The sequence below is a fragment of the Patiria miniata genome, unplaced genomic scaffold, assembly GCF_015706575.1.
Source record: "Patiria miniata isolate m_02_andy unplaced genomic scaffold, ASM1570657v1 HiC_scaffold_20, whole genome shotgun sequence".
Classification (NCBI taxonomy): Eukaryota; Metazoa; Echinodermata; class Asteroidea; order Valvatida; family Asterinidae; genus Patiria; species Patiria miniata.
The window spans coordinates 29,870,446-29,897,080 of record NW_024037059.1 but is presented as its reverse complement, the minus strand read 5'-3'; the positions used below and the strand labels follow the sequence as shown (position 1 = coordinate 29,897,080).

Sequence of the window (26,635 nt, the reverse complement as noted above, 5' to 3'; positions counted from 1 at the left end):
TTGATTTCAAATATAGTATTCCAATGTAATTTCAAAGATACTTGATTATAATCAAATCAAACATTGAACATCCCCCAAACAAAGAAAGTCACAAACAAACAACAAAGAAAGAAAGAAATCCAACACTCTATAAATTGAAAACCTTCATTTTGGTGAATTATCGTTGTCTTTGGTATATTAATTTCTTATTAACGTCTTTAAAATAGTCTATAAGTCAATTAATAATATAAAATAGAAAAAAAAAACACCAGGGAAATCTCAAATCATCGAGGAACATTAAGTAAAATAAACATAAAATTTTGAATTTGCATCACTAAAACTCAACGAATCAGATGTCCTTAATTTAAGGGCATCACTTTTACTATAATATCATATAAAAACAGTAATATTGCTGTTATCTATGTCATACATTTAAAGGTAGAGTAGATAATTTTGTCATTATTTGTGAATTTTTTCTCCCGTTTGAAGAAAAAAAAAGTGCTCAAAACCTTAACAATGGTGCTTAACAACTAGCCGGATGATGCTGTTTATTCTGAGAAAACAATATTCTAGGATCTCGATTTGATTTCAAAAGTTGTCGAGTACTATTTTAAATTGCACCCGAAATCAGCGTCCGGGACACGTTCTCATTCAGCCGATGCACGGTGTCACGCAAGATGCGTCTTTAGACGCATCTCTCATAGTGATCTTCTTTCCTTGTTTTCTCCAAAATGACAGCATGCCAGAAGGAATAATTTCACAGGAAGTTTAGTGTCATTACTATATTTAAACCAAGTATGCTCTTCGACAACAATTTCGTCAGTTACTTTTTGGATAGCTGCAAAAATGATCTACTCTACCTTTAACTATAGCTTCACAAAATTACTCTGGACCGACGTCTACTTCAGGGTTATAATTTTGCCGATTTACTATAAACTCTTTACGACTATTTTTGTGTGATTCATGAGAATAATTATGTGCTAAATGTCTTCATTAATACTTATGACTTAACTTTTTAAATGCTCTCATCTGAAATTAAAAGTTAAGTATGTTTGAGTTTTATAACCAAATACAATTATCCAATAACAAAAATTATTGTGCTTTAATAACATTACAAGGATAAATCCACCAAAACAGTGCAGAAACAATTTTATTGTTGAGAAAAATATGTATCAGTTAATAATCACGTTAGGTAAAAGGTGGAGAAACAAAATCCGAAAAAGTATGAAAAGTACAAATCGCATTAGAAAGGGGCAGAAACCATAAAATAACACTGCGAAAAGTGATAATTATCAAATCTAAAGCAAAGCATGCATCAGAAACAATAACGGAAATGTCTCAACAAATAATCGAAAGAATGCAGATGCATATTAATGACAAAGTAACGAGAAATAAACAGATTTAAACAATGATACCCCCCCCCCAAAAAAAGGGTGCTTATCAATATAAAGTCTGCAGTCTGCGGTTATACAGGGTGAGTAAAAGAAACAAAACCCAAATGTCGGGACCATTGTTTTAGTGAAGTTCTGCATGTAGCACTTTCAAAATCTACAATATGAAAGCTCAATTCATGAGCTTTCTTTTAGTACAAGAATCATTCAAATCACTCATGTATTTTTTAAGTTACGGACTTTAAAACACAGCCACAGTTTTAAAGTTCTGTCCACAGATCAAAAAGGTAAGTGTTCTTTCAGCAAAACGAAAACAAATCGCATAGGGATGTGTGTGAATTATTTTCGGTTTGCTGGAAGAACCCACACCTTTTGTGTGATCCCTAGACAGAACTTTAAAACGGTGGTTGTGTTTAAAATTCTGCAACTTGAAAAGTACGTAAGTGATTCGAATGATTCTAGTACTAAAAGAAAGCTTATGAATTGGGCTTTCAATCCTCGATTTTGAAAGTGCTACATGCAGAACTTCAATAAAACAATAGTTCCAACATCTGGGTTTCGTGTTTTTTGACTCACCCTGTACAGGTTTACATGCACATCGCATGTGTACTTTTTTTTCTAAATTCCCATTGTGCCAAATTGAAAACTGAATGACGGAGGTGTACCTCTAAAATGAAAAAGGAAAATTCCTATTAAAAAATTAACCAACAAATTATTCAAAACGTGAATTCCTAAAAAGACAGAAAGAAAAGAGCTTCTGGTAAAACTGAATTTAGGAGAAAGCAAAACCCTTTGCCCCCCCCCCCCACCCCCACAAAAAATCCAGACAGGTATAATTTTACATAAAACTTTAATTTGATTTACTTTGGTAAATTCAGAATACCATCATATTAGCATATGTAAATACATGTAAATACAATTATTGTTAAGGGAATGAATGTGTGATTGGGAGGTATTCAACACTCTGATTAAGACCGGTTGGAGGCTGGATGCTGATTAGACGAGGGTAATTATTATCAACATCCAGACTACAACCGGCCTTAAACATAGTGTTTAATACCGACCAAGCACACATTTATTACCATTCATAAATACCTTTTAGGTCAAAAAATCAAAACTTTTTGTTCCACAATAGTAAAACAAAAGTCAAAAATTATAAATTTCCAACGATTTTGTCCAACAAAACATCCCTCTAGCTATACAATGGTAAGGCCCTCTGGTCAGCGGCGGCGGAACGGTTTTCGAACTGGGGGGAATCACCAAAATGGGGCACTTGCACATCTGTGCTGAAATGTTGACACGTTTTTTTCACCGGACACTTGGCCTCCGTAAAATCAAATGGTCTAATAATTATCTGAAATTTTAGGGCCAGTTTTGTTTTCATCTCGAGGGGCCACATTTATGCTCGAGGGGGCACATTTACGTATGCAAAAGGGGTAAGTGCCCGCCCAGCCCCCCCGGTTCCGCCGCCCCTGCCTCTGGTAAAACAACTCCTCATATGGAGATAGCAGTGCGTACTGCGTGATGTCGCGCAGAACGCAGATGTACCAGTGCAGTGTTAATTCAGGAATATGAAATACTGACTCACTGGTAGTACATGTATAACATGTATAAGCGAGGATTGTGATTTTCCTTGAAATCGGTTGAGTTTGTTTTGGACATGCCTTTATTTGGACACGAATAATTTCAAAACTTTTTAAATATCAAACCAATACTTGGCAGGGATAAATTTCAGATTTCAAGCTTTAATATGATGTAAAAATAATGGCGGTATGTGTTTCCTGCCAATGCTAGAGCCTCGCAAAAAAGTTGCGGGTATTTTGGGACGCACTGTACAACAAAAATAAAAATTCATTATAATTGATGACTGGATCTCATACTGGTACCTGTATTATGTTGCAATCTCACAAGTGATTTACGTACATGCATATGCATAGAATAATAAGCGACCAGCCATTACTGCGGTGGAACTACTGACCTGTTCAAAAAAGGCTGTCCATGTAAAGGTTTTTTTTTTGCTGGGATGAATTTATGCTGGTTACAGTTTTGATGTTGGTCCGATTGCTTGCAGCTCTGCGATGGACTGTCGAACGAGCTCTGTGGCCTCTAAGGAACATCCCCAGTGTAGTGTAATGCCAGAGCCTCCATGACCATAGTTGTACACAACCTGAAAAAAAGTACATTTAAAAGTCATTGGAAATAACACCATCATAACCATCACCATCTCAAAGGTAGGCAGGGGTCACGGAACCAGGAGGTAGGGAGGGCACATACCCCCCCCCTCCCCAATTTACCTAAGTGCCCTTCTGCGGACATAAATGTGCCCCCTCAAGCATAAATGTGCCCCCTTGATGAGATGAAAACAAAAAACTTGCCCTAAAATTTGGGATAATTTGTTTTTAGTAACCATTTCCCAAAATGGTATAAGAGAGTTCTGATATGAACAAGGAAAATGAAAACCAAGCCCCAAAACCCTTAAAACGCGCCCTGAAAATGGGCACATAATGCATAGTTTGCATAATGGCCGGTTTTGAAGAGCGCCCCCTATTTTCAAAGATGGTACCACCCCCCACCCCCACTAGTGTCTGGTAAAAAAAAAGTGTCGACATTTCAGCACGGATGTGCCCCCCCCCCAAAATGCCAGATACGCTTCTGCACCGACAGAAGATGCCTTTTACTGAGCAAGTGCTCCTTTTTGGTGATCCCCCCCCCCCCCCCCCCCCCGCAGTTTGAAAAACCATTCTGCAACTGAGGTAGACTAGATAATTTGTCATTTGTGCATTTGTTTCTTTTGAAGCAACAAAAAGGCTCAACATGTAAAGACAGGTGGTTATCAACTAACCTGATGAACTTTTAGCTCAGTGAATGTTTATATTCCGAGAAATAAATATATTTTAGGATCTTGATTTCAAATCAAAAGTTGCCGAGTCAAGTTTTGAATTGCACAGAAATCAGCATCCGGAACACGTTCTCATTCAGCCGAGCGATGTCACACACTGAGCCTACGAATAATTGCATCCGCGTATGCGTCGTGTCAATGCTTGCGTGCACCCATTCACTGAATTACAAACCTACTACTAACAGAAATTTTCAAAACCGCGTCACTTGAGGCATCTTTGGAAATGGCCTTCTTTTTAATGTTTTCTTCAAAATGGCAGCATGCCAGAAAGAATGATTTCACAGGGAGTTTAGTGCCATTACTATCTTTAAACCAAGCAAGCTTTTAACAATAATTTGGTCAGTTACTTTTTGGATAGCTGCAAATGATCTACTCTATGTTAACCTTTAAGCACTTGTCATACACCGTAAGGAGGGGGGGGGGGGGGGAGTTGTTACGGTTCATGACTCATGATCAGAGGGTCAGGGGTTCGAATCCAGCTGCTGGTCATATGTTGTGTCCTTGGGCAAGCCACTTTACCCCCACTTGCCTCTCTACACCCAGGAGCACAAATGGGTACCGACATTAGCTGCGGAGTAACCTGCGATGTTTTCTATGAGTGCATGTTTAGTAGAGTGGAACCCTCACAGCTTCACCACTCAGTTTCTTATTCCAAAGTCTCAACAGCCTGGTCAATAGGTTATGCGTAATCCACTGGCTCTTGATGGTCTCCTACCTTCTTCAACTTTCCTCCGATCATCTTGTCTTCCTTCTCTAGTCTGATGCTGGAACGACCTGGACGCAAGCCTGCCCAGGTGCTTACCACTTTAGCACTCTGTGAGGAAGAAGTAGAACAAACAAAAATGAATAAAGTACAAAAGCACAGTTGCAGAGTCAGCACTCACAAAATATAATAATTTAGCTTGGAAATAACCTGTGCAAAAAAAATGAAAGTTTCTCTTTAAAGGAAATGTACAACATTTGCTTTTGCTGCAATTTTCAAAAATAAATGGATTTAGAGGAATAGTATGTAATAGCGAATATTGTTACACTGACTTGTTTCACGTTTTGGGTTCATAGATGCTGAAAACAAAACAAACCAATCATGTTCTATAGTAGTCTGGTTCCATGACCCAACTTACGATGAATCTGAGCGATTTATGGACGTTGGGGAATTGTATGGTCAGAGAATCAGTCTAGCTGGCTTGTTCCCGTTCACAGGTGTGTGATCAATTGCAAAGAAAATGCGAAAGAACTAAATACGAAAACTTAAAAGCAGTTTTTGAAGAAAAAAAAGCCATTTTTCTCCAACGCTGGTCGGCTGACCAGCATTGGAATAGATACAAAAATACCACTTTACTTAAAAATGACAGCACACCAGGAGCCATGATTTTACATGGTTGCTTTAGACTGTCATTCCCTAACAAACAGTAAGGTATTTATTTATTATAGGTAATTTGATCATTTTGTTTTTGATACTTGCAAATGTTGGATCTTCCCAAATTTGAAAGTTCAAATCCCTTCCCTTTCAAATTGGTGCATATTTAGTGTATGGGGTAATTTAAGCTGAGAAAGCTAAAATTTTAAGTTTTAGCGCCATTGGACAAAAATGGTTTTCGCGCTACCACCCGCCATTGTTTGGTGATTTTGGATTCTTTGAAAAGGTCACATCATAAGCGATCCAAAAGCATTATTTTGCATGTCAGAACAATTTGAAGTATGATGACCTTTTGACCTTTACTTTATCCTTGTGGATGACGTGACTTTCAGACAAACTTGTATGAAAATTATTGCGAGTTTTGATCAAGTTGACTTTTTCAGTCTCAAGCTGATATTTTCAAATTTCAAGTTAACTTTTTAAGTATCAAAATGGCTTTTTCAGAGTTTTGAGTTGGCTTTTCAAGTTTGAGTTTGATCGCGTTGACTTGATGAGTTTCAAAGCTGATATTTTCAAGGTTCAAGTTGACTTTTCAAAACTCGAGGTGACTTTTTCGAGTGTGGAGTTGGGAATGTAACCTTTTTATCACAACTGAGAATTTGTTCAATGTTTCAAGATTACTTTTTGAAATTCGATTTGGCTTTTCAAGTTTTAACCTTTCAAGTTTTGAAATGACTTTTGAGTTGACTTTTGAAGTTTTGATCAAGTGGACTTTTGAGTTTCAAGCTGACATTTTCAAGTTTTAAGTTGACTCTTCAAGTTTCAAGATGACTTTTTTGAGTTTAGAGTTGGCTTTTTGAGCTTCGATCAAGCTGACTTTTCGAGTTTCAAGTTGGCTTTTTGAGAATCGATCAAGTTGACATTTTGAGTTTCAAGCTGACATTTTCAAGCTTCAAATTGACTCTTCAAGTTTGGAGAAGACTTTTCGGGTGTCGATGTGGCATTTCAACTTTTATGTTGACTGTTCGATTTTCAGTTAATATTTCCCAGTTTTGACCAAATTACCTTTTGAGTTTTAATCATGTTAACTTGTCGAGTTCCCCAAACCCTATACAGAAAAGGAAAACATGGTTAGGATAAGAAGAGCTGTTAATTGTTGCTCACCTTCAAGCTAGGTACAAGCTTAGTGCATCTTTCAATGATGCCTTTGACATCTTCCGGGTCCGACTCCTCGTTCCAATTATTGACTTGGGCTGTTCCTCCACAGTGGATGTACTCAGCGCTACAAAAATCAATGCCCAGGGTGTAGGATTAGCGAACAAAGAATGCCACGAGGTACCCAATTAGATGGGGATGTCACTAGTTTTAAACCCTTATGCTGTGAATGAACTACACATGCATGTCGTCACGTCAGTGCAACAAGGTTGTAACTCGATTCTGCAACAAAGTCGTATCTCGCGCGAATACGCTTCGTGCAACAAGGTCGTATCTCAACGTCCATTGACTTAGTGTGTACATCTGGGTTATTTTAAGCGAGATGCGACCTTTTGACATTCTAAAACTTGCGTTTTGCGTTCAGGCCATTTTAGAAAATACGACCTTGTTGCATTGATGCGACGATGTGGAGACGCAATTTCAACGCAGCTTCTAAGCAGACAATCTTACTTGGCTCATTTTTGTGGTAAGCAAAATTCAGCTGAGTACCAGCCACCAGTAATGAAGAGACAGTGGCATATTGGCTGGTAACCGCTTATCACATTTTCTATGCTTAACAAATATTTTCGTGCTCAGTGAAATTGGCCCCTAGAGGTCATTTCAGCTGGTCATTGACCTTTTGAACTATGACCCGCATGTCATCATTCACAGTCCCTCAGGCACATAGACATGCATTATTATCTTTAGGCAAACTTGAATCCCCGATCCTGATTGGTCGATCCATGGCAACAAACTGTGCAACATATAACCATGTAGCATGACTACGGTCCAGACGGAGCACGAATACTTCCGAGAACAAGTACAGGTCTCCGAGTATGAGTAATTTTACTTCCGAGTACGAGTACTTCCAAGAACTAGTACAGGTCTCCGACTATGAGTACTTTAATTCCGAGTACGAGTACAAGTACTTCCGAGTACCAGTGCGAGTACTTGTATTCCGAGTACGGCCATACAGCAAATGGTTCATGGTGCCCAGGCCCAGTCAGACCGATATACAGACCCACTCATGGCTAGCTGTTAAATACGTTTGTCCGGACGCGCACAGAGGAAAATCAGGAAACTTCAATTTCTCCGCAAGCCAATCAACCACTTCAAACTGAAGGTCGTGGTAAGTCAGGCTATACCATTTTTTTTCTCAAGTACTGCTATTCGAGTACGAGTACTTCGATGATCGATCACAATTTCGACATGTCGAGAACAAGTACTTTGCTGCCCGAGTTCGAATACCGTCATTTCGAGTACGAGTACTTTGACATTCGAGTACGAGTACGAGTACTCTGAAGACAGTACTCGAATAGCACTCGAGTACGAGTACTGAGTACCACAACACTGACGCAGAGTGCGATATGGACCATGTTATATGGTATAATGTAGCATGTTTGTTGCCATGGATCAACCAATCAGAATGGAGAATTCAAGTTTGAAGATAAAATTATCATATACAGGAATTAAAGTTGAGAAATTGGGTGAAACTCCAATAAGGAAGTTTAACTCTTTCATTATCTGGATTTACTAAAATATCAAAGAAACATAAAACATGTAAATATATAAAATTATGTAAGCCTAACTAAAAAAAAAGTGGAATTTAAAATCTTCGCAATGCAATACCTCTCTTACACGTTTGTCAGTTAAGTGTTTTTGTTTGATTTTTATTAGTTTTGCAAATGCTTTTCATGCCAGACAAGCCATTTTCATGAAGACTGCTCTGATAAGCAGTTAGCTAGAAAACAATAGAAAGTTGGAAGATTGTGCAAGAAAAGTACTTTATGAATTTGAACATGCAATTATAACATTTCTTGGATTAATGTTTTCCATTTTTCCCCCCTGCCATTCCACTAAAAAAAAAATCTCCGGTGTCTGGTTTGCGAGCGCGTCGCCGCAGCCCTGCGCGTTGGCAAAATTTAAAAAAAAAAAAAATTTCAATATAAGATGATTTCTCAAAACCGCCAAACTCACTGGTTTTAATGGAATCCTGCTGCTGCACAATTTTAACGTGTTTTTAGATGGGGTTACAATCGAGTATAAGCTTTAAGTGGCATCTCTGGGCTCCCATATATTTTGCACTAAATTCGGGCACCATTTGCAGACGGTGTTGTAATTTTGTAATTGTGCGTCTGGAAGCCAGATTGAGGGAGTGATGGTCGTGTATCTGGAACCTGTAAACGCTTTTTAATTAGCGCAATATGTAAGGGAGCAGACTAATGACCAGCCTGGTAGCTCATGCACGTTGTCGATGGCCCTGTAGTGTACTGTCTCGTTTTCTCAGACTATCCAAATTTCCCGAAGAATGGTCATGTCGTAAGTGGGTGCAGAATTCTCAAGCCTTATGGCCTTACTGAGGTCACCTCAATCTTCACCCTGAAGGATATTTTTGAGAGTTTTAAGGGGATCGAAGCGTCATCTGCAACATCAGCCGACATTTGAAGGAAAAAAAGTAGGGAGAAAAAAACAAATAAACAAAAACGCGTCGCCGCACCACTTTTGGGGCAAGCTCCATACCAGAAACCGGAGACTTTTTTTGGGGGGGGGGGCCTTATCTCCTTTACAAATTCTTTGCATTTAGTACATGTAATATCAAAAATGGATAGAGTGGTTTCTTAAAATGGTATATGGCAAGCGTATGCACAGCAGTGGGATTTGGGAATGGTAGTTATGTAAATGTCAACTAAACACCAAAGTGTCTGTAATTTACATATTTGTTTTCTTTGCATGGAAAATGGCTTATGAACATTAAATGGCCCACAATTAAAATGTTCAGCTAACTTGTTCAGTTGTAATCAAATGTGTTCCTTAAAAACTATTATTAACAAGGTGCTTGATTTTAATGTATTCTCACCGACCACTGAATCAAACATACAAAAACTACACAATTTCAATAGCTTAGAAGTAGAACGCATGCTGAAAGTTCACCAGATGATATCTGAGCACAATGTGAGTTGCCAATTTTCCCAGCTGCTTATGTTGGTTAGTTGGTGGATTGGTTGGTTGGTTGGTTGGTGGACATTTTACTCGGCCATATAATTGTATTCATACAACTCAAGTAGGTCCCCAAAGCACACGGCTTCTTAAGACTACCAAGAACAACCCACAAACCAAATTTCAAGTTCCTAAGTAAAGTATTTCTCAAGTTACCAAGTTGACAAGATTTCTACTGTTTTTAGCAATAGCGACCTTGACCTTTGACCTGTTGGTCCCAAAAGCAATAGGCTTCTTAAGACTACCAAGAACAACCCACAAACCAAATTTCAAGTTCCTAAGTAAAGTATTTCTCAAGTTACCAAGTTGACAAGATTTCTACTGTTTTTAGCAATAGCGACCTTGACCTTTGACCTGTCGGCTCCAAAAGCAAACTGCTTCTTAAGACTACCAAGAACAACCCACAAACCAAATTTCAAGTTCTTAAGTAAAGTATTTCTCAAGTTACCAAGTTGACAAGATTTCTAGAGTAACAGTAAAAAGGTTGTTAACAAGCAAATCAGGGTTGCATAACAAATCAACAGGTTTGCAGCTAAACACATCTCAGACACACGAGACAAAGAAACTTACGAAGGTGACGGCAAAAAATATGTGTCGCTGCTATCGTCTGGCTTTGTAGTTTCTAAATAACTCATGGCAGATCTAGGATTGGTGAACTGCAAGTTGAAAAAAAAAATCCTCCATTTTGTTGTGAATTTTATCCCCTGTATGCATGAGCGTCAATCCTTGGGGGCACAGGGGGACATTTCCCCCCCCCCCACCACTTTTTGAAGGATGGGGGACACGATTTCAAATGTCCCCCCAGATTTTTGAACTCGTGTGTCTCATTTACAGGGCCCTATTATGTACTACAATGTATCTTTTGCTAAGAAAATATTGGTTAAAGTGGTCAGAAATTGCCTCAGATAGGACCACAGAGCAGCTCGAATCCAAAATTTTCGGGGCTGTTAAACGCGCCCTGAACCCCACTCCTTTACCTGATGACTTCAATGACTTCAACCAAACCCCACGCCTATAGCTCGGAACAGCTGATTCAATGATTCCAACCTTGAAAATGATGTTTAAATGATTATCGTTTGCTAAAATTTTTTTTATAAAGTTGTCGAAAATTGCCTCAGATAGCACCACAGAGGGCAAGGTCTAGAATTATTTTTTTCGGGGCCCTTAACTTAAGCGGGCCCCCGAACCCCATGCTGTAGGGGCTTCAGCAGATGATATCTGAGCTACTCCCGCACGATGTGAGTTGCCAATTTTCCCAGCTGCTTATGTTGGTTAGTTGGTGGGTTGGTGGGTGGATTGGTGGGTGGGTTGGTTGGTTGGTTATTTGGTTGGTTGGTTGGTTGTTGGACACTTTACTCGGCCATATATTGTATTCATACAACTCAGGTATTACAGCTTTGCAAGTATTACAGCTTTGCATTCAAAAGACAGGTTTTGCAAACATTATTGCGCATGCATCTAATTTGCACACTTTTTGCATAACAGATCACGCCCCATTCCTTTTCGTTTTCTGTACTCTCGAGGTACCAGTTCAGCCCGGGTGCAGTCGGACGGTGTATCCGGTGTGGGTTGTACCAATTGGTACTTGTTCATCAAACATGTACAGCATTGTGTAATGGAAGCTTCCTGAGGTTCATGTTCTGGTTCAATTGATTATGAAAAGAGTTTCTTATGTTTTGATGAACAACCCACAAACCAAATTCCAAGTTCGTATAAGTAAAGTATCTCTCAAGTGTAACCATGTTGACAAGATTTCTACTGTTTTTAGCAATAGGGACCTTGACCTTTGACCTGTCGGCCCCAAAAGCAAACGACTTCTTAAGACTACCAAGAACAACCCACAAACCAAATTTCAAGTTCCAAAGTAAAGTATTTCTCAAGTTAGAAAGTTGACAAGATTTCTATTGTTTTTAGCAATAGTGACCTTGACCTTTGACCTGTAGGTCCCAAAAGCACACGGCTTCTTAAGACTACCAAGAACAACCCACAAACCAAATTTCAAGTTCCTAAGTAAAGTATTTTTCAAGTTACCAAGTTGACAAGATTTCTACTGTTTTTAGCAATAGCGACCTTGACCTTTGACCTGTCGGCTCCAAAAGCAAACGGCTTCTTAAGATTACCAAGAACAACCCACAAACCAAATTTGAAGTTCCTAAGTAAAGTATTTCTCAAGTTACCAAGTTTAATTGACAAGATTTCTAGAGTAACAGTAAAAAGGTTGTTAACAAGCAAATCAGGGTTGCATGATACAAGTCAACAGGTTTGCAGCTAAACACATCTCAGACACACGAGACAGAAAGAAACTTACGAAGGTGACGGCAAAAGATACGTGTCGCTGCCACCGTCAGGATTTTCAGTGTCTAAATAACTCATGGCAGATCTAGGATTGGTGAACTGCAAGTTGAAAAAAAACCAATCCTCCATTTTGTTGTGAATTTTATCCTCTGTATGCATGAGCGTCAATCCTTGGGGGCACGGGGGGACATGTACCCCCCCACTTTTTGAAGGATGGGGGACATGTACCCCCCCCACTTTTTGAAGGATGGGGGACACAAATTCAAATGTCCCCCCACATTTTTGAACTCATGTGTCTCATTTACAGGGCCCTGTTATGTACTACAATGTATCTTTTGCTAAGAAAATATTGGTTAAAGTGGTCAGATATTGCCTCAGATTGCACCACAGAGCAGCTCGAATCCAAACATTAAACGCGCCCCGAAGCCCACTCCTTTATCTCAGAATATAAAAGCTGATGACTTCAATGACTTCAACCGAACCCCAAACCCTACGCCTATAGCTCGGAACAGCTGATTCAATAATTCCAACCTCGAAAATGATGTTGAAATGATTTTCGTTTGCTAAAAAAAAAAAGGGTTAAAGTGGTCGAAAATTGCCTCGGATAGCACCACAGAGGGCAACGTCTAGAATTAAATTTTGTCGAGGCCCTTAAGCGGGCCCCCGAACCCCATGCCGTAGGGGCTTCGGGCTCGCATTAGTTCTGATCAAGTTATGTTCCCCCCCCCCCACTTTTGAGAAGTGATTGATGCCCCTTCCCGTACGTACACGTGCTTGTCGCTTTGCAAAGCCTGTTGCCTCGGGAATTAAGACAAGATGCAAGAAATGTGATGATAATTATAAAAATAATAATAATACAAAGTATTTGTAAGGCACACAGTATCTGAAAATAAACACCGCAAAAAAGTTTACACTCAGTGGAGGGGTCATCAATTTCGATCTGATCGTCTTGTGATGACGTCATTTATATAGACCTTTGGGGAATTTCGTTAGCTACATTTTGATACCCCGTTTGCTACCAAAGACTGTAAATCATCCAAGATCGACGACGGTTTATGAAAAATGATACAGTTGGAAAAGTTGCAAATTGAAAAGATTCAGCAAGGATAAATTGTTAAATATATTTAACCACATTTGCCCGTAATTGGCCCCTAGAGATTGCACAGTGCCCGAACAAAGCGCAGGTCAGCGCGAGCACTGTGCGATCGATATTCCATGGCATTCGTTTCGGGCAGTGTAACATTGTCAACAACATTGCAACTTTTCCAACTGCAACATATTTTTTACAATCTTTGGTAGCAAACGGGGTATCAAAATGTGGCTAACAAAATTCCCACATGGTCTATATAAATGACGCCATCATAAGACGATCAGACTCAATATTATGACCCCTCCAATGAGTGTGGATTTTCTTTTGTTGCAGTGTTTGATATTCATTCAAGGCGATGGTCAGTGAAAAGTCCATGTGTGTGAAAATAAAAAGCCATTATGTTTGAGAGAGAAGCTGATTGATGAATTGAGTTTTGAGGTGGTGTGTGAAGAAAGATACGTCTGTACAGAGCGAGTAAAAAAACATAACAATGACTGGAAAGCCAATTTCATAAGCTCCTTTTAGATGAAAAAAAATACTGAAATTGCTCAATCCGTTCAAAGAATATCACCATTTAAACGCAATAACCCTAAAACCTCTTTTGTCAAAAAAAAAGTTTATTGTGTATTCTGACTGCTTGGAACAATAAAGAAAATGACACAGAATACTTGTTTCAAACAACTGTCAACAACTGTAGTACACAATATCTTTATAACAACCCTGGTTAGGCAAACAACACAATTTTCCAAAATCTACTTTTTCTAAAAGATGGGCCTTCAAAAGGACTTAATTGAATATTTTTTACTTTTAAACTCAGGTTTTATCACTGGTTATGTTTGCAGACAATTGTGACGACAATTCTTGAAATCACATTTTTGGACGAAACAGGTTTAGTGTCATTGTGTTTAAATGGTGATATTTTTTGAACGGATTGAACAATTTCAGTAATTTTTTAATCTAAAAATAGCTTATGAAATTGGCTTTCCAGTAAATATTATGTTTTGTGCTACATATTTTTTTTAAATATGAAATATAATTTTTGGGGTTTGGTTCCGTTTTTTTTTTACTCACCCTGTGTTTGTGACAACAAAGAAACAAAACAAAAACGTAAACTTGAAAGCAATATCTTCCCCTGCTGGTTTTGAAGTCATGATGTGATGTCGTTGCCGCAGGACAGTTTGTGTAGCGGAAGTGACAACGAATTAGAGACATGTTTATAGCCGACTCTGATTTTTTGCCGCTTTTCGTCAACTTACCCAGGCAAAATGTGTCTATCTGAGCTTCTTTCTCCCTGAAGTGAGGTGTAATTGTTCCATAGGGATTTGAACTGAATAAGAAAGGAGCTTAATTAGACAATTAATCTACAACGTATGGGGGGTTTCACAGCCTCTTCCCCAGTGTCTACGGACCTCGAGACAATAGTAGACCCTGGCGTGTTAACTTGCTTCATGTATTCTGATTGGACCCCGAATATCAAATGGATTTATATCGCGTACTTGGTGGTTTTATTCAAACAATGCTGTCACATTGTTTGAAATGCAGTCACATCTGTATGCGATTTCAACATGCTACAGCAGTTAGCAGAAAATCGTGATCGGAGTGCGGAATTCTGTGGTTAGCAGAGCCTTGCCATTGGGTCCCACTTGTTAATGGAAGATGCCACCGTGCCTTTTCTTTCAACTTACCCAGGTAAAATGTATGTCCCTCCCTGAAGTGAGCAGTAATTATGCCACAGGGATTTCATCTGAATGATAAAAGTGGGCTGTTTAACTATACGCAAAAGTGTTCAAAACTAAGCCCTTTTTGCACCATTATTATCCTCCTGCTGTTTGAACAGTCACAGACAGTCAAAAAATCAATCCTCTTCCCCTGTCACACCTTTTACACAGGCTAGTCACCAACAGTTAGATCATATTTCAAGCTAGCACTGTGACTAGTCAAATCCAGTCAACAGACAAAAGCAGGCAAGAAGTAGGCACAACTGACTTATCAATTACCAACAGTCAAGCATAGCTGTATACAGTCACAGCCAGTCAATCCTGCTTTATGTAGGCTAGGAGCTCTTAAGTGTTGAAAACAGCCACTTATTATTATCATTATTATTATTAATCATTTCTGGTAATGAAACCAAGGATTCCTCAAAAGTGCCCTCGGCACCGTATCTAGCAAGCCTGAAGAAACCTGTGGAGAGAAGACAATGAGAAGAAACTACAGTTTTAGAGGTGGGAGGAAAAGCGCAGAGGAATATTTTCCCTGTGTTGCTTTGATGATGATGTGATTTTTTTTTTGCCATGAACAATGATTGGGCTTGAAGCATTTGCTATAGTGATGATGCCTTGCAAAAACTCATTCCGTCATTTTCTCCCAGCTTTTCTTCGACTTACCCTGGCATAGTGGCTGTTTTCAAACTTCCCTGTCCCTGAATCGAAACGTAATTGTTCCACAGGGCTTTCATCTGAACAATAAAAGGAGCTGTTAATCTAGTATAGTGGTGTTCCCTAACGTGGTGCACTTCAACCTTTACCCCAACGTTCCCCATGCAGTGTTGCCAAACTTCTTTGTTGACAAACTTCAAATTCATTCAGTAAAATACTGGTAATTTTCCCTTATTAATGCTTGATATTTAACCTCTGTGAACAATTTCGGAATTTAATCCGAAATTCAAAAACGGTGGGCACAAACTCGGCTAAGTGTTCCCTAACGTGGCGCACTTGAATAAATCTCGGAAAATTCCACATTAACATCTATGAATTTCTGTAAAATTGATATTTCTGATAAAACATTATTATCTCTACTTTACCTAACTAGAAGCTTGTCAGAAAATTATTTTCTTATTTTTGGGGGACATCTCCAAAGGGTACACTGTGCACTTGGAAATAAAATCGGAAAATCACTGTTTCAATGTTTCTTCTATTAAACATTGTAACGGGTACATAAACTCGTGATTTATGAACAAGAGTGTTTAGAACTTGATGAAATTTCACTTTCTGTGAAATTTCAGTAAAAACTTTTGCTCTAGCTAGGTGCTACTGGCGAAAAATCAAAGTGCGCCACGTTAGGGGCCACGCCACGTTAGGGTACATCAACAATAGTATGGGTGTTCACAACCATGTTCCCAGGTCTACTTTCAAACTCGAGACAACAGTAGACTTGCTTCCCGTATTCTGATTCGATGACACAATAGCAAGTAGTGGATTTACATCCAGGGGGTTATTACGCAAATATTGACTGCTTCAAGTGGTGTAGTAAAACTAGCCTCCGGAGGTGATCCATGAAGCCTAGGGAAAATAAAATGCTCCATGGATCACCGAGGGAAGCTAGTTTGACTATACCACGAGATGAAGCAGTCAATATTTGTTTTTTAACAAATTCGATGACACAATATAGCAAGTAGTGGATTTACATCCGGGGGTTATTATACAAATATTGACTGCTCGAGTGGTGTAGTTAAACTAGCCTCCCGAGGTGATCCATGAAGCCGAGGAAAAATAGAATGCTCCGTGGATCACCGAGGGAGGATAGTTTTACTATACCACGAGATAAAGCTGTCAATATTTGTTTTATAACACCTCTCCCACAGATTCTGTGTGATGTTACTTGATAACTGAGTAATTTAATTCAAATACAATTAAAACGTACTTCAAATCGAATACGAAAATGGGTAAAATTACTTGCACTTTTCCAAACTACCTCTTCACGCAATGTTTGAGCCCAGCTCTGTAGTGCTACCACGTGATTGGGACTTCATACGTGCAACGCGCACACCTGTATGCATTTGCACACGAAACCGGTTCAGATCGTGGTTGCTACGGGTATAGTACTTTGGTATTACGAACAGCAACCTAACGCGGCTAGGCTATAATAATTCCAAAAATAAAGATTTATCACATGACGTCACATGCCCTACGATGACGTCATCTTGAAAACCCTTCTCAATGCACATTTTGTCATTGTGGTCTTGGTTTGAACCAAGTTTACAGTCAATCCGATGAAAGGAAGTGTGCAATTTTAGAAGCAGAATCAAATTATAAATATAAAAAAAATCATAAAAAATCAACCGATGACGTCATCGTGACGTCACTTCGGACTTTGCCTACTAGTACCATTATCTACCTACCCACAAAGTTTCATGACGATCGGACCTTTCCTTATATGTGTTTTGGAAAATAGCAATTTTTGATGACGTCATAATGACGTCACACGTTTTTCAAAATTTTATGCAAATACCTATTACCTAACAAACCAAATACAAAAAGAATTTTGAATTTTGCATGTTGCGTTTGTGAGATATGGCTAAAAGGTCCAAAAATTAAAATATTCATATAAAATTGCATGATAATGTCATCATGACGTCACCTCATTTTCTATCTATAACACATCCCGGTCTACCCACATACCAAGCTTCATCCCAATCAGACTTACTGTTCTGTAGATATAGGACTTCAAAATATGCACGTTTGTGATGACGTCACGTGACCCCTGATGACGTAATCATGATGTCACTCTTCGGGACACAACTTTGCCATAAGGACAAAGTATATGCTTAATTTGAATGATGTATGACAAAGTTCAAGGCCAAAAGTGGCGTGTACTAAAATTGTGCATAAAGTCTATGGGATTTTTGGTACAAAAAAGAAGAAACCCCCCTCCCCCAAAACAAATCAGAACAAAAAGAAAGGCTTTTTCGCAAATTGCAAAAAGCCAACAAAAAACAAAAAGTAAAAAACTAGAGATTGTGGTTGTAACTGAACAACCACAGAGCTGTTACCAACATGTTTTTGATTGTCTATTGGATGGTACACAATAATTTAACGACTTATCAAAAATACTGTCACTTAAAATCTTAAATAATCTTTATAATTATAGGACAGTGAAAAATGAATCTTAAAATTGATGTCAGGTAACCCATGACGTCGTCATGATGATGAAATTGATCGGCACACATCTTCAGATGATGGTTAATAGATACTGTAATTATAAAATTGATTGGATTAATAAAAATTCCCAAACTGGCTTGTACAAAAAATAACGTGTACAAAAGGTATTGGAAAAAGTGAAAGAGGAAAAAAAATCTCAACAAAAACAAAACCTGTTCCCAATTAAAATTGGGAACACCTAACAATAGTGTTTAATGATACAACAGTGTTTAATGCTACAATAGTGTTTAATGCTACAACAGTGTTTAATGCTACAATAGTGTTTAATGCTACAATAGTGTTTAATGCTACAATAGTGTTTAATGCTCTTCATTTGAATAGCTAAAGGTTGTTTCTACACTTGTTTCCTACCATTTTCATCCACCATTCTGACATTTCTATTGTTTACCATTTTTCAAGTTTGCAAGGCGAAGATTTTGAACCCACTTTACTCTGCTTTTTATGTGTTGAACTTACCCAGGAAGGACGTAAGCTTTCCAGGCTTTTACTGTAACCACTCCGAAAAAAGTCTTCCAGAGGGATTGCATCTATGATTCAATTCAAATTTACCCATGTCATGGTTTGTCCCCAAAAAAGGGGGCAAATTGGATAAATATTAGAATAAACTAGAACGGCGAAGCCGCCATGGCTCGCTGTGGAAGGCGGGAAGGGAGGCTGAAGGTAGGGGTGGAGGTGGGCATGATGGAAGGAGATCTGGAGTCAGGATGGTGTGTCAAGGTGTAGGGTCGGTTTTTTTAAATGCCAATGAAGTGAACCAGCTCCCACGTCAATTAAGGGGGAAGGAAGGAGGAACGGTCCTCTAATTAAAGCAGACGAGTGTTCTAATAAAATATACAATTATGATGATATGACAACGATGATTTCTGAACAACAATAAATTTATTCTTACATTACAACTTTTCAAGTATTCAAGCCCGTATGCACAATAGAATGTCAAAGTAAATACAATGAGAATGTCAAAGTTCAACACATGGCTGGATACGCTACACACGAAAACAAAACTACAATGCAACCAATCATGTTCGTCTCACGGTCATGAAAACACCACAATTTCTCTCACAAAACGATTATATGACACACCAATACTCACTGGGAAGTTTCTTTAAGATCACCCTCCCACAGTGATATATGGCAGGAGCCATGCTCCCTACAAAAATGACAGAATTTTCTAGACAAAATAGATGTTGGTCTTCTCTGTTCGAAGCCAACAGGAGAAAACCTAAAGTCCGGCATAAAATAAATCCGGATCAGCGTCGTCACTAAAAAGTTCAAGGCAATGTTGAACACTCCATCCTGTCTACGACGCCATTTGAAGTGCGAGTAAACATCTTGGAGAAATAAATCAGAACACTCAATCCTGTCAATGACGCCATTTGAAGTGAACCAGCTCCCACGTCAATTAAGGGAGATCATAGTCGTCGTAGTGATTGTATATTTTGTTGGAACACTCGTCCGCTTTAATTAGAGGACCGTTCCTCCTTCCTTTCCCCTTAATTGACGTGAGAGCTGGTTCACTTCACCAACATGAAAGTCAACAAATGCCCTTACATGAAAATGTAAATGTGCCACCATCATCACACATCCCCCACCCTAACCCCCTCCCCCACTAACTAAAAGATCAAGAAAAACATCAATTGCCCTTCCATGCATGTACTGGTACATGTACCACATCACCACCATCACCACAATCCCCCACCCCTACCTGTCCAACACCCCACCCATCCCACACCCCCTCCCCCACCCTGACCCTCTCCCACTAATCCCACCCTCCCCTACCCACCCCCCTTCCACCCAGCCTTACTTCTGGGGTACCGTTGTTCTAAAGCCCCAGTCACACATTCATGGTTGGAGCTACGAATATCCACAGTTTACCAAGAATCAATCGATCACGATGAACTGTAAAGATTCGTGGAGAAATAAACTTTTTAAGAATGTACCACGGTTTGTCAAGAATATGGACGGATTGTTTAAGAATATCGATGGTATTACTAAGAATAATGATATTAGTGCCACGGTTGTCTGCGATAGGGCCACAGATGACTAAGGTTCTCCTACGAATAAAGCATACATATTCGTAGTAAACTTAAGCAGAATCCTAGCATATCTGGGCATATCCGTAGGACATTTGTAGCAAATTCGTAGAGATTTCTACGGGGAAAAGCAGCACATCCGGAAATTTCAGAGACCGCTTCAATTTTAGGATTGACTCTGGCGACGCAGTGCTGAAAGCACACTTGGATACTCCCCAGACGATGACAAATACGTTTCACCGCAAATTCAGAACGAATTACTCAAGTGTTGCGAAGATGCCGTAAGAGCCGATATAGTAGCGGCAGTGAACCAGTCTGAGGGTTTTGCGATCATGGCCCATGAGATGGCAGACATATCAGGTACGGAGCAGCTGTCAATTTGAGTACGATTCATCGACCAAAGTGGTGAAAACGCAGTCATTAGAGAGGCATTTCTTGGGTTTACACCCCTGAAGGCGATGGACGCCGAGGCCATAGCTAATGCCATCGTAAAGAATAGTGTCAAGTTTGGCCTGAAGATGGACAATCTCATAGGGCAAAGATATGATGGCTACTCAACCATGGCTGGGAAAGACCGCGGCGTGTAGAAGCGGATAAAGTCCATACATCCGAAGGCTGCTTTTGTGCATTCCTCATCGCACTGACTGAACCTTGTGGTGAACGATCTCAAGTCAGTCTCAGACGTCAGGAATGCCATTGGAACTGTCAAAGCCGTCATAAACTTCTTCCACGACAGTCCGAAGAGAAGGAAGCAAGTGCCTAACCTTCCACTCCTCTGTGAGACAAGGTGGACAGCAAAGTATAAGAGCATCCGAATCTTTGCCGAAAATTTCGTTGCCATAGTGAAGGCGTTGGAGAATCTCTCGAAAAACGAATCAGGAAACACGAGCGACACAGCGCATCAGTTGCTGTGTGCCTCAACAACAGCCAATTTCCTGGTGACAATGAGGATCATAGCGAGATATTCAGCACTGCTTGAACTCTTCACCCGATCCCTCCAGACGGTCTTGCTTGGAGTGCAGCAGTGCAACCCGAAAATACCAAATGTTCTGTGTTCCCATCGCAATGGGTCAGAGCAAGTATTCACGAAGGACATAATGCCCGTAGTCAACCATAGTGCAGAAGAACTGTTGATCGACCTTTCTTTGCCGAGGCAATGTGGCCGGCAGATGTTTTGGTCAAACCCCGACGCAAATTCCTTCGAGGATTACTACAGGAATTCGGTCCTCATCCCCTACCTTGACTCGTTTTTCCAAAGGCTACAAACCTGATTCGGGGAGGACAACAAACCGCACTTCAGCTTATTGGCTCTCCATCCAGCTCAATAGCCGTACAGAGATGATCCACATCACTAGTAAGATAAACTCAATTTACGAGAGTGACAATTTAGAATCCGAGGTACTGACATGGTATGATCTTTGCCGTGAAGGCGGAAAGGACTACCAAATTCAAGACATGCTGTCTATCCTCAACGGTGCTGATGTGAAGCATCTGCCAGCTGTCCGCAAGGCCCTCGTATTTGTAATTACTACATCTTGGAGCGCGTCATTGGCCGATTCCGCCGCGCGTCCGGGAAGTAAAAATGATACGCGCCCTGGTGACGTCATCCCGGTGAGTATCCAGCTCGCTGCCATGCGGTACTTTTTTTCTGGTAGTACCAAAAATTCCCTCTGGAACCCGCCTCGTAGAACCTGTAGTCTGTGGCATGAAATCTTTACGGAACCAGTCTGTTGTTGTAGTCCTTGTAACTACTGCAGTAAAGACACATTAAAGAGTGGTGGCACCAGACTTTTTCATTGACTGTCGAAGAACTTGAATATCTTGTAGAAGTTGTACTGAAAAAGATTCAAAATCTACGAAGGCCGTTATCGACAAGGCAGTGAGGCCACTAAAAAGACAATGAGGCTACTTAATATTTATGAGGTGTAGTAAAACAAAAACAGCATGGCTTATTTCTGGAAAGTAGTGGGAATTACTGATCCCTCGGTGTAGGTCAGCTTGACTATACCTCCCGACGCAAAGCTGACCTACACCTAGGGACCAGTAATTCCCACTACTTCCCCTCAAACCATGCTGTATTTGTATACTACATTGCCTGCGACAACACGCACCATGGAACGGTCATTCAGGACACTGAGAAGGGTGAAGACATGGTTGAGGTCAACAATGGAGAACGACCGCCTCAGCAACCTTTGTGTTCTCAGCGTTCATGGAGTGAAAGTGACTTCCAGTGAAGTTGCACTCACACAGGCGGTCATAAATGAATTTGGAAAAGACCATCGTTTGGAAGGGGGGGGGGGGGACACCATGGTGTCCCCTGTGAAACTTGCAACTTATTTGTGCTATATTTCTTAAAGGTATAGTCCATCATTTGTAATTTGTGCATGTTCGTTTGAAGCATCAAAAGAGCTCAATATCTAAAGAAGGGTGCTGAACAACTAACCTGATGAAGTTTCAGCTCAGCCTTAGCTGTATATTTCGAGAAAAACAACATTCTGGGATCTCGATTTCGAACCAAAAGTTGCTGAATCACGTTTTGAATTGGACCTGAATTCAGCGTCCGAGACACGTTCTCACTGAGCCGATTGCAGCTACGCGATGTTGTGCACTGATCCGACGAATTATAGCAACCGGGCGCGCATGTGCCTAGTGCCAATGCTTGCGTGCTTCGCCGAATAAAAAAAACTAACTACTAACGGAAATTTCCAACGGTGCTTCTTAAGACGCACCGTTGGAAAGGCCTTCTTTCATTGATTTCTTCAAAATGACAGCTTGCCAGAAAGAATAATTTCACAGGGAGTTTAGTGCCCTTACTATCTTCCAACCAAGTATGTTTGTGAACAATAATTATGTCAGTTACTTTTTGGATAGCTGCAAATGATGGACTCTGGCTTTAAGCCTGTCATTGAAAATTCGAATGTTTATAACAGACACAAGTATCTTTACTGCTTTACATAATATCAGAATTTTAGACATTTTCAATGAAAACCAACAGAAATATGGCACAAATAAGTCATCAAGTTCAATTGTAACAGGGACACCATCTTTCGAGTCCCTGTTACACAGTAAACCATGTTTTTCATCATGTAAGAAGAAAATCAAGTCCGAAAATGAAAAACGCATGTTTAAAGTACTAAGATCAACCAGTCCTACAAATTTAAACTGTAAAGGTTAAAGAAAATATTTTGCATCCAAACATATATAACAATGTCACACTTTGGTACCCCTATTTTAATATGGAATGACCCAGTTGCCCTCTGATGAAGCTACACTAGCTATTAGTATTGCTTTTACTATTTTTTTTATATGGCAAGCCATGAATAGCACTGCAAATACATGCATAGGTAACAATGCACACTGACTCGAAGTTTTAGGCCATGTCTGCCATTTTCTTTTTCTTTTTGTGCTTTTTTTTCTTCGTTTGAAGCAACATAATAACTTAAAAACTTAAGCAGGGTGCATAACAACTAACCTGTTAAAGTTTCAGCTCAGTGGATACTATACATTTTGAGAAAACCGTGAAAAAGTATTTGCAGGCATGCAACTGGGAATTTAGAAAACACGAGGCAACTCCAAAGCACACATGACTTTGTGCAGTATTTTTCATCAAATTAGGTTTTGCCCTTCACCGACATTTAAACACTGTATACTCAGTGTGTTACCTCCCGAGTGAAAGTTGGAAAAATCACTCGGGTGGGACTCGAACCCACGACCTCCTGCTTTCTAGTGCAGATGTCTTACCACACGACCACCGAGCTAACGGGATCGGTTGGCCGGTTCGAATCTGATGTACATAGCAGCGGATACCGCATAAACTATTATAAGATGGAATTTTTGCACCGGGGCGATATAAATCAAATTAGGTTTTACCCTTCACCGACGTTTAAAAACTGTATACTCAGTGTGTTACCTCCCGAGTGAAAGTTGGAAAAATCACTCGGGAAGACTCGAACCCACGACCTCCTGCTTTCTAGTGCAGATGTCTTACCACTCGACCACCGAGCTAATATCGCCCTGGCGCAAAAATTCCATCTTATAATAGTATTTTTCAATTTGCAATGCCATTAATGAGAAGTCAAAAATGAGGAAATCAGCGGATCCAAGGAAAAGTTGCATGCCTGTATTTGGGGTCTTGTACAAAATTGTATTTTGAAACCACCTGCAATGTTAGTTTTCTTCTGAAATGTTAGTTAACTTCACAGGGTATTTGTAGGGGTGTGCATCGGGACCGGCTACCCGAGTACCGACTGCTGACGTCAGGAACCGGTTCCAGATTATGGGATCGGATCCCATAACCAACTTTACAAATTACTTAGTAACTTCTCAGACAATGAAAAAGAAAGGTTACAAAAGCCAGGCTGTATAAAAAACCAAAACAGATTTCATGTTTATGTGCATTTTAAAGCGCGACAGATGACACCTCCAAAAGTGTAGCTTTTCCAAGTTTGCAAAGCGAAGATTTTGAACCCACTCCAATCTGCTTTCTTGCGTTGAACTTACCCAGGAAATATGTAAGTAGTTGCTTCAGGCATTATGAAAAAAGTCTTCCAGAGGGATTGCATCTATGATTTAATTTAAATTTCATATTAATGATTTAACTTTTAATTTAAATAATTTAAATTGGATAGGAGAAGTGGCTACCAATGTCATAGTTTGGCAGATGAATAGAGGCAAATTGGAAATATATCAACATTAACAATACCCCTCGAGCCTCTCGGCTGCGGGGTTTATAGGGAAGAGTGTTGAAGGGGTACAATTCCCAATGCAGAGGCGTAGCAAATTGTAGAAATCTCACCACGTTTACCACGTCGAGGGCGTTCGAATGCCTTCCCCGAGCTTACTCGCACTTGCCCCTCGTGTGATGACAGACATGGGTAGTTGTGTAGAATAAACAAATGGTTTCGCACAAACTCTGTGAAGTTTGACACTGTGAAGTACATGTACACACAAGTGCTGGGCGAGTAACCCGAGTACTAGAGTACTCCCGAGTAGTGTTTGCTACTCGTTGTTCTAAACATGGTTTTTCATCTACTCGAGTACTCGTCCAGGCGCGAGTAGAAGTAGGTACTCACGAGTGGCAATACAAGCACTGATTCTGCGCTAAACTTGTCTTTTGACTTAATACGTCCCTCAAAATATAAGAATCACTACCGCCATCTGTTTCTTTTGGATTCCACTAGCACTCTCAACAAATAAGTTTTCAAGTAAAGTGAGCCAACATTTTGCAAAGTAAGGACATCTCAGTGCTGAAGAATGTTGTGCGTCTTCCACACTGTTTATTCAGAGTAACTTCCTTCTTAGTAATGTTTATGCCATTTTTCCTGTTTTTATGGGATTTTAGTAAACTACTCCCGAGTACTCGACTACTCGCAAGTAATTTCTCTGGGAGTACTCGAGTAGGAAAATCCACTACTCGCCCAGGCCTAGTACACACGTAACGTGAAGCGAATGCACGAAATCATGGAACATTCGGAAGAAAGACGAAGGAAGCTGACGATGTTTGCCCTAATTTTGATGGAAGGCCACCATGATGTACAATTTTTGCTTTTGTGCCGTGAGGATTATGAGGGCTTTTGTTGTGGTCCACAACATGTTTGGATGGCGTGCAAAAGTACCACGCATTGAGAATTACGCTGAGCGCATTGTGCCACTGCAGATAATGGGCGACTAACTGCGACGATGAGTTTCGTTCACCTTTTACAAAGGTGTTAACTTTCCTCCTGTCCAGTACTATCAAGAAGTGAACCGTTTTTTTAATCCCCTGCCACCGCAGCGTTCATGGTGTTAGACTTAGCCGCCATGTTTTCGCATTATATTGTGGGATAACTGGCTCAGCGGGTCAGTTACTTGGGCTAGGCGCGAGTAGGCGCGAGTAAGCGCGAGAAGTCACGTGGGGGTTCAATCGAACGCAGTCGCTCCTGCACGAGTAATTGTGGGGGAAGGAATCAAACACACTCAAGATAAATGTGACAGCCACTAAAAACTGATACACGCTACAATCCGTAGACTACAAGATGTTTGGTGAGGCACAGAAAAAAAGTTGAATTACAATGGATTTGAGGTTAAATGATGGGTTTATCTGAAAGGCTTCCGAAGTACTGTCACGTTCTACTTAACTGAATGAACTCCTGAAAAAGCAACAGTTGTGAGATGTTGAATCTATTCTTCCTGAATCCATCAAAATCCACATCCCTATTTCGGGGTTTTTTGGTGGATTCAGGATACCTCCATATTGAGCAGTTGGGGGATTTTGATGGATTCAGGACATGAAGCCTAGTGGTACTGCAGGATTTTAATAGAATCAGGATACCGCCATATTGAGCAGTTGGGGGACTTTGATGGATTCAGGATCTCAACAGATTTACTCCCGGCTAACTGGTGGATTCTGATGGACTCACTGGCCACCAAAATGTTTTTGCATGGCAAAATTGATGGATTTTGGCAGATTCAGGATACTTCCTAGTAA

The 26,635-nt window shown here is 40.0% G+C and overlaps 1 protein-coding gene across 6 annotated transcripts in view; it reads right to left on the bottom strand.

Annotated features, from left to right (window-relative positions):
• Nucleotides 1–1,873: 1,873 nt before the first annotated feature.
• LOC119728552 (D-aspartate oxidase-like) overlaps nucleotides 1,874–26,635 on the bottom strand; it is a 51,261-nt gene continuing 26,499 nt past the window's right edge. For 3 of the 6 annotated variants that reach the window (XM_038200834.1, XM_038200836.1, XM_038200837.1), the window contains exons 8-11: nucleotides 10,388–10,473; nucleotides 6,791–6,908; nucleotides 4,985–5,083; nucleotides 1,874–3,537 (exon numbers count right to left, since the gene is read on the bottom strand). In XM_038200834.1, the coding sequence (XP_038056762.1) occupies nucleotides 3,409–3,537; nucleotides 4,985–5,083; nucleotides 6,791–6,908; nucleotides 10,388–10,473 (432 nt within the window). In that variant the 3' untranslated portion in view covers nucleotides 1,874–3,408. Of the gene's footprint in view, nucleotides 3,538–4,984; nucleotides 5,084–6,790; nucleotides 6,909–10,387; nucleotides 10,474–12,125; nucleotides 12,212–18,595; nucleotides 18,667–24,669; nucleotides 24,732–26,635 lie in introns of all 6 variants that reach the window. The other 3 variants (XM_038200838.1, XM_038200835.1, XM_038200839.1) reach the window with 3 other exon arrangements.